Below are 8,315 nucleotides of genomic sequence, written 5' to 3'. Positions count from 1 at the left end.
TACCTGACAAACAGAAATGAGGAAAATGAAGAATTGACTATCTGGGGTCATTTTCTTGAAACTTGCATATAATTCCCATTTATGCTCATTGGAATAAAGAAGAGCATTTCTGTAACAAATTAAGAACATGCATAACCTGTTATGACATAGTCATAGACGTATAATAATGTGGTCTAGAATTACAGTACTCTCTTGAAGTACATCATATTCAAAATTCACTGGAGATGTCTTAGAGACATCTGTTGTAATTACAGGAACATGGTTTCTAATTCATTTAATTCCCTTTCCTACCTAAACTGTACATATAAGTGAATTTTAAGAGACTGTATAAATAAATTTTTAATTACGAAATCATGTTATACAATACATTATTAATAATAACCAACAATGCATAATGTTTATGCATGAGTCCATTACAAAGACGAGCTAATGTATGTCAATTCGAAAAGAATGCACTAATTTGTCCTGAATTTGTGAATGAAGTTGAATCCATGACGTAAGCCAATGAATGCAGTAACCCAGAGTGGGTTAGCATGCTCTTTTACAGTCAAGAAATACCTTGTACCTATGGCAGTTAAGAGGTACTTAGGATTTGTTCATCACATGTGATCAAGATCTTATTTTTCAGCGAGCCATGCGGTTATGAAATTTGGAATGAGACCATAGAGTTGACAGTATTAGATTGTTAGGCAGGTGCAGAATAAAATGGTCTATAGCATCCAAGAAATGTGTACAGTCCTTACATCTCGGCACATAGAAATCACAGCCTTGTTGTCATGGAATTTCCCCTTAGGGCCAAAGGGTCTGGTTAATTTCACTGGGCTAGCGGTAACAGATTTCTGAAATCTCCATAGCTAGCTCCAGACACTCACTGGTCTCGTGGCAAGACTCAAACAGGCTGCAGTCCACGTCACAGTTGCAACTGCAATCGTTCCGAGAGTGGCTTTCATCCGAGGTGTGGTGATACCTGTGAGAGGGGCAGCACAGGTTGGTACACACCGTTTCGCACGTATCCGGGAGCATCAGGAGACAGTCCCAAAACTGGCAAAACAGACAGGTGAGGATAAGGGAGGCACATTCCTCTGTTTAAAGAAGAAGAAGAAAATGAATAGTGGCCCATACGGGGGGCATCTCTGAAGGACAGGCATGTGCAGTGACTTTATAGCCAACTCTTAATTGTCCATATTAGGGGTAATGTACATCATTATTCTCTCAAGCTTCCCCACCCCCCATGCAGGACTCCCTCTGCTTAAGTAATTGCTTTATTAACTTCCTGAGCATTTCTATTGATTCCACATAATCTGGTTGTTTAAAATGCTGTCACTCTTCTGAACTCCTTTATTTACTTTGCCTGCAGAGGTGCTGGGAAACCACACAATTCAATACCTATCTGGAAACCTTGCAACTGTCTGAAAACTAACAGGTCCTCCCCAAGTGCAGAGAGCTTTCGGGAGCAATTAGGATTGGGGACAAGGAGAGAGACTGTACAAACTTTTGGCTTCTTGTCTCAAGGATTTGTCATTTGTATGGTGTGGTTTCCCAGGAATCCGCCATATCCATATTTCACATGCAAGCAAAAAGCACATTTCAAAACCCAATACAAATGATTTTTAAATAGTTGTAGTTTTGATTTTAGTTGTATTTTATTTTTAATCCCTGCGTCCTTTGTGCTCCAGTTAATGTGAGGCCTTGATTTTATGTTCATGTTAAATGGAAATGTGTCATCATATCCCTTAAAGAGTAGAAATCTTCTCAATCCTCTTTAAGAAAATTGGTTTAAAAATTTACCACGCAGACTCATGAAAATCTGAAAAGTATCTCCAAGGTATTGAAGGTAATTGGTAATTCTAGCCAAACAGCTGTGATGGGTTATAGATTATTATAGTTTTTGTTTCCATAAAGGGAATTAGTTAGAAGATGTAGCAGTTCTCTTGTTAAAATTATAACTTTTTTTTTTTTTTTAGTCACAAAGGTCTCAAAAATGTATGAGCATTTTATAAATGGGTAGGTAAGCAATTACATGAGACATCATGTAATTAATTGAAGTCAGTATCCTGAAGATTATTGACAGTTGAAAGTAACAATCTGGCATGAATTGGAGAAAAATTCCTCCTCCTGATGGGTTTATCAATCAATTAAAGTTAGATTTTCATCGGGATTTATAATTCTTTCACCAAGAATGTTAATGTTAATAACTTTTGGTTTTCAGACTTCAGTTGGCTGAGACTACACAAGCCTGCAGGAGTGATTTTGCTCCTGGAGTCCTCCGCTAAAGGGTTCTGAGTATTCTTAGAGCCCTGTTCATTTATTTCCAAGAGTGTTTTCCAGAAAACCTTTTCACTTTTGTTGTTCAGCTATTTGTTAACCTGTAAGAGGAGGGAGAACATGGAAACTTGCTCTAAAAGGGAAAAAAATATTTTGAAGATTTCTTTTAAAATACTTATATAAAGGTCTAAAGTGACCTTGCTTATAGGTAAACAAAAATCTTCCTGCCTCCATCCTGTCCTGCACCCCACCCTCCATCCCTGCCTCACAGCCTCCTTTTTTTTTTCTTCCCAATAAGACGGTGGTAAAGAACCTCACCGTGACTTTTATGATGACTTTAATTGCCATATATTGTTGCAGGTGCTGTGGCCATTACTAAGTATTTCTGGGGTAGGCAGCATATCCCATAATACCCCTAGGGCGTATGTACTCATCTCTTTGCCAGTCGGGGTACCTTTTTTATTCACTTAGAGCCACTTTCTAGCATGTGGCTAACTCACCCATCTAAGTCAGTGCAAACCACCCACAAAAATTCAGGAGTTACTTAGCACAGTACCTAGACTCCGTTTCATGTATGCGTTTCTGAAGAGGGCGTGTTTGTCGTCAAAGATATGGAGCAGAAAACCTCATCAAATTTTACTAATGCCAAGAAGGCTATGCTAGCAGCCCCTGGCAAAGAAGTTCTCAGTAGAAAATATTCTCCATATCCTTCAGGCTGGAGACTCGAGAGACTGACTCAGGCTATGATCATACAAAAATGATCCAGTGGGATCACATCCTTTGTAGATGGAGATGTGAGGCTGAAAATTTGGTTTGCAGGCAACTTAGGGTGGGGGCTGGTGTTTCCTATCAAAGTATGAAATACCTATTTGGTATTGGACTTATACTTTCCTGAGAGCATATATAATCTTTTGGTTTAATTCCTCTTCCCAGTGTTTTCTCAAGCTGGCAGATTCTGGAGGTCTCCACTTCTTCTTTTTTTTTTTTTTAAGATTTTATTTATTTATTTATTTGATAGAGAGAAATCACAAGTAGATGGAGAGGCAGGCAGAGAGAGAGAGAGGGAAGCAGGCTCCCTGGAGGTCTCCACTTCTGATGTACCCCCTAGATTTTATTTACACACACACACACACACACACACACACACACATGTTTGGCCTAGTATTTTGGCCAAACTGGCATTTGTTTTCTTCTACCTCTCTACTTTGCATTTGAGAATAGAAGAGCTCTTTTTTTCCCCCCCCTTTTCTGTGTATAAGTCAGTCCTTTTTATTTGGTTATAAAAGGCAGAACCTCTTGCCCAAAAAAACATGGCAACATTGGTGAATTGAAAACAGATTTTTCCAAACTTTCAAGAGCATTGAAAACTTTTCCTAAAAGGCATATTACATAGTTCTACATGGCCAGGCAAAGCTGTTTTGCATATGGACAATTTTTGTTTGTACAAAAGTAGCCTAAGAAGTGGGGGGAAATTTGCAACTGTTTGAAAAGAGAGTTGGGCTTCCCCTATTCCGGAATGGGTGTGTTTTCCTTTGCACTATTTCTTGAGGCTTTCATGTTTAATAAACATGAGACCCAAAGTCATAGCTCATGATTAGCACCCTGCTCTCAGCCCATCCAAGAGTACGTTACGCTTCCTCTGCCTACTTTGTGTCTCGTTGGCAATGTCTTCCTTCAATCATCTTCCCATTTACCGAGGCCAAATTGCATCTAGATCTCTCCTCTTGCCCCATTCCACACACCTGTCCTCCTTCTGACCTCCTCCTGTCAATGACTCCTGCACACTCAGATGAAATCCGCAGAAAGCTGGGACTCATTCTTGTCATTTCCCTTTTCCCCATGATACCACCATCCTCCCTCCGGCTCCTTGCTGAGTTCTGCTCGCCCTGTCTCCAGTTGGTATGTGAAAATCAGAAGCCTCTACCCACCTCTAGGGCCACCCCCTTAGTTCTGGCCACTCTCAGCCATCATCAGGTCAACAAGCGATAGGCCCCGACCTAACACATGGCTTTTACAGGAGCCCAGCTCAAGTTCATCAGCTCCTGTGATGTTTTTCACTGTAGGTGGGAAGAGCTCACTCTCCCCTTGAAGTCCCACATCCTTGCCATAGCCTGCGAGTCTCGTGATAGGTTCCTGCCTATTTTTCTGGCTTCCCATCCTTCTGTCCTCCTTGCTCACTGAACTGATTCAGCATCAGACCCTGACATACCCCATCTGAGAGACTTTGACCGTGCTCTCTCTTTGGCCTGTGTTATATACTTCCTCCTCACAGCTTGACCTGATTCTTACTCAGCCTCTGAGTCTTTATCTTGAAACATCTTTCTTCTGAAAGTCTCATAGCCTTCTGTTTTTTCTTCATGGTACAGACCATTGGAATGATATGAAACTAATTTGTGTATTAATACAAAGTTTCTCCCCCTACTAGAACGTGAGTTACAAGAAAGCTCTGTCTGTTGTTGAGTGGATGAATGAATAAATGAGTGATGGGAGATAAGGAAAGTCATCCTCATTTTGTGGGTGAAAGGACTAACACTTAGGGATTGTCCCTGACTATCCTGAATCTTTCAACTGTAGGGTGGTTGGGGGTGGGGGAAGAGAGGTTCACATCTCAGTCCTTCCGGATCCAAAGTCTGTGCTCTCTTAGCCGATGTTACACTGAAAGCAAATGCACAGTCCTGGGCACTTTGTAGGTACCTCAAATAGATCCTGAAATAAACCTGAGTTGAGTACTATCATGTTCTTTTACAGATCAGGAAACTGTGGCTCAGGGAATTTAAGAAACACAGAAATGGAGGAGCCATGATTTGAGTCAAACTGTCCCCTCCAGAGCTCTGAACCCTGCAGCTGGCCTGCCCTTCAGAAGGCTCCCACTTCTCTGTCACAGTCCAACATGGCGCAGGACATGGCTGGCTCCTGGAAGGCCTGCTACCCTTTCTCTCCCTGCTCTGCTCTGTCTTCCCGAGAAGGCTAACATCTGTTCTCCAAGTTCTGTCAAGTGGCCTCCTGCTTGCTTCAGCCAGTGAGAAGCAGTGACAGGAAATGGGAAGGTGGGAAGAAGGGAATCCCAGGGGTGCTTCTCCTCCTCAATCTCTGCTTTGAACGTGTCTCAGTCAGTACCTGTATATTCCCCTTGATTTTACCTCTTTCTGGACATCCTCCTTTCTGCGGCTTTCGTTAATGCCACTTGCTAGTGGTCTGCCTATTAATGGTTAGTTCCTAGTGGCCCATGAGTGAAGTCCAGGACTAGTCCTCTACTAGTGGCCTGGAGGGGACAAGGGAAGAGGTGGCAGAGCCTTGTTGCTAACATCTAGGTGGCCTCACTGTTCCCTTACTTGGCTTTTTACCTCGCCTGATATCTTTGTTAGGAGGTCTCTGCGTGTTGAAGCCCCTTTAATGACGCCCCTGGCATCCTGGCCTGCTCTCAGAGTGGTGCCCATCCCTCTTTCCCTCCTCTTGCCTTGTTAAACCTGGATCAGGGAAGGTTCCAGGATGAGCTAAGACCTGCAGGACAAGCAGCCAAAAGTGGACTTGACTGTGAACAAGAAGCCATGACAAACCCCCCCCCCCACTTAGGTTGTTTCATTTCCTTTGTATACCCCTTGGGTACATTTAGGACATCGAGGCTGTAATGTGCTAAGTGATACTCAAGTGATACTGAAGGATGAATGCAGCCTGCAGCCGTGCTAAATGTGCAGCTGGGGATTGGCTAATTAAGAGGGAGAATCTGTCTCATTAGAAAGGATCATATTTAATTATAGTGGAAAAAGTAACGATGCAAAGACCTTCCACCAGTGTACCTGAGGTCAGCCTCATGGTCACGGTCCTGAACTCTCTGGGCTTGCCCTCCCCGTCTTTGGTCCTGCCACCGTGATGCCTGGGATTAAGAGGAGAGAGGGACAGAGGCAGATTTAGCTGTCCACTGGAGTTCTCATAGCTTTTCGCAGTTCCAGAAACATAACACCTGCTCGTTGGGGAATCACTCCCCAAAATAGCAAGAATATGGTTCCTCCAGAAGTGGCTCCAGAGAAACAATAATCTCCCTAACCCTCCAGACAAAAACAAAACAAAAAAGGCAAATAAACGTGGCCCCAACCCAGTATCCTAATATGTTCATGGTCAACGTGCTGTCCCAGCAGATTCAACAGAATCCTGAGATTCATGACACAGTGACTCCAATGAACTACTACAAGTTTTTGGTCACAAAGTAGAAAAATTGGTTCCCACTCCTTCAACACTACTGAGTTCTTTTTTTTTTTTTTTTTTTTTTTTGTTAAGTCTGTAATGTAGAATAGGAATAAATAAAGTGTGACTGAATGCCTTTCTCTAGCTGGGGTATCATCCCTGATGTTATCAATTTTAATAGCTACTTAAATATGTCAAGATCTATTTAAGTTCAGACAAGCACAACTAACATTCAAGTCAGTTCTTTAGAACGAGGCTGACTAGATTTGGGTGATACTTAGTAAATTTGTGCTTATGTTTTTTTCTGAGCAAATGAACTGAAATAATTATAAAATTGAAACATTTTATAAGGTGACACTACTGCATTTAATTGTATGAAATTTACAGTGTAGAAAATGTAATCATTTTATTCAGTAGTCCATGGTGTAATTAAGACTATTCTTTTGAGGTATCTTGTATTTATGATTTTCCTCTTCCACCTGGATGAGATGTCTCAAATTCAAAATTATACATCAATTAGGTATATTCTCAGGCTTCTTTTTTAAGGCTCCTGTTTTCGAGCATTGTGTGTATTCCTGATTTTATTACCCGCAGGGTTGCCTTTGCAATCAGAATGGAGCAACAGAAACAGAGACACAGACAGTGCTCTGGACTTTTTCCATTTTATTCGGGAAAGGGACCACACAGGATGAGCCACAATTTACTAATAAAGTAATGTTGCAGCACATAGTGTGTGATGTGCAGTAAAGATCCTTTTAAATTCCCATCAGAGCACACACCATGAACTGTGCTAATGGATGTAACACATTTTACAAAATCTGCATGTGTGAGGCTTTTCCATTCTGTTTTAAGTGGGGCAATGTATATAAATAATAGATATTAGCAATTAAGCATCCATTCCTATGCACTCATTTATACATTTGAAAATAAATTAACCACAAACTACATGAAAGTGGATGCAATCTTCTCTTTTCCCTTCTGTTTCCCCTGCTGTTCCTGAAAGATATTTCTGTATTTATCTCAGTACGAACAATGACCCCAGCTCTCAATTTCTGCATCTTTAAATTAATTACTATAAAAATTCTCTGACTTAACTCTTGAGATCCTTGATGTTTGCTGTTTAAGATAATGAGAGCTTCTTAGACACACTCGTGGGCTTTCGTTTGGATATTTTGCTCTCTTTTTGATCCAGATATCCCAAACTCTTAACTCGATGGGGGGATTTTTTTTCACCATGTGGGAAGGGAATGGTGGGTTTTTACCTGTGCTGTCAGCCGAAAATCATGACTTCCTGGGTTGTGACGGCCTCTTAGGCAAGGCTTAAGAAAAACAGACTACGTCAACTGTCCTTGTGAGTCTCCTTTGATCTTTTGAAAACAAAAAACCAAACAAGCAAAAAAACCGCCCCCCAAAACCAGTAAGTCATGTATTTCCTGCATGAGACTCTGAGTATCAGTTGCCAGTTCAATGGAGTGGTCCTTTGACCCTTCCCTGAGAATACAGGGGTTCGGGTGTCATGTTAGCCGCACCAGCCCTCCTCCTCCTCCCAGAATCCCTGCTAGGACAAATCCGAGTGGTTCTGGAGGACACCGTGTTGTACTGTGTGGATGTGTGTACAACGGCAATTCCTAATTCAGGGGTCATGACAACCAAGATCCATTACGTGCATCCCTGAGACAATCCGACAAAATGCTCTAGTGTCACAGTGCTTTCTAGTATCTTAGAGAACTCTCCTGTATCGCCCGTTTTCTTGATTGGCATCGAACTCCAGCAAAGCCAGAAACGTGGGCATCATCTTGAATTTGAGGTTGTAACCTGACAGCCCGCCGGCCAAAGTTATCCCCAAGCTGTGTGTTGTTGGGAGTGTC

The 8,315-nt window shown here is 41.8% G+C and overlaps 1 protein-coding gene across 2 annotated transcripts in view; it reads right to left on the bottom strand.

Moving 5' to 3' along the window:
• Positions 1-822: 822 nt before the first annotated feature.
• The window catches only part of MDFIC2 (MyoD family inhibitor domain containing 2), a 104,024-nt gene continuing 96,531 nt past the window's right edge, over positions 823-8,315 (bottom strand). For both annotated transcript variants that reach the window (XM_044255241.1, XM_044255242.1), the window contains one exon: positions 823-1,082. In XM_044255241.1, coding sequence (XP_044111176.1) covers positions 823-1,082 — 260 coding nt within the window. The remainder of the gene's footprint in view (positions 1,083-8,315) is intronic.

This window comes from Neovison vison, chromosome 6 (genome assembly GCF_020171115.1).
Source record: "Neovison vison isolate M4711 chromosome 6, ASM_NN_V1, whole genome shotgun sequence".
Classification (NCBI taxonomy): domain Eukaryota; kingdom Metazoa; phylum Chordata; class Mammalia; order Carnivora; family Mustelidae; genus Neogale; species Neogale vison.
Note: the sequence above shows the minus strand (reverse complement) of the source record. Positions and strands in the feature narration are given on the sequence as shown.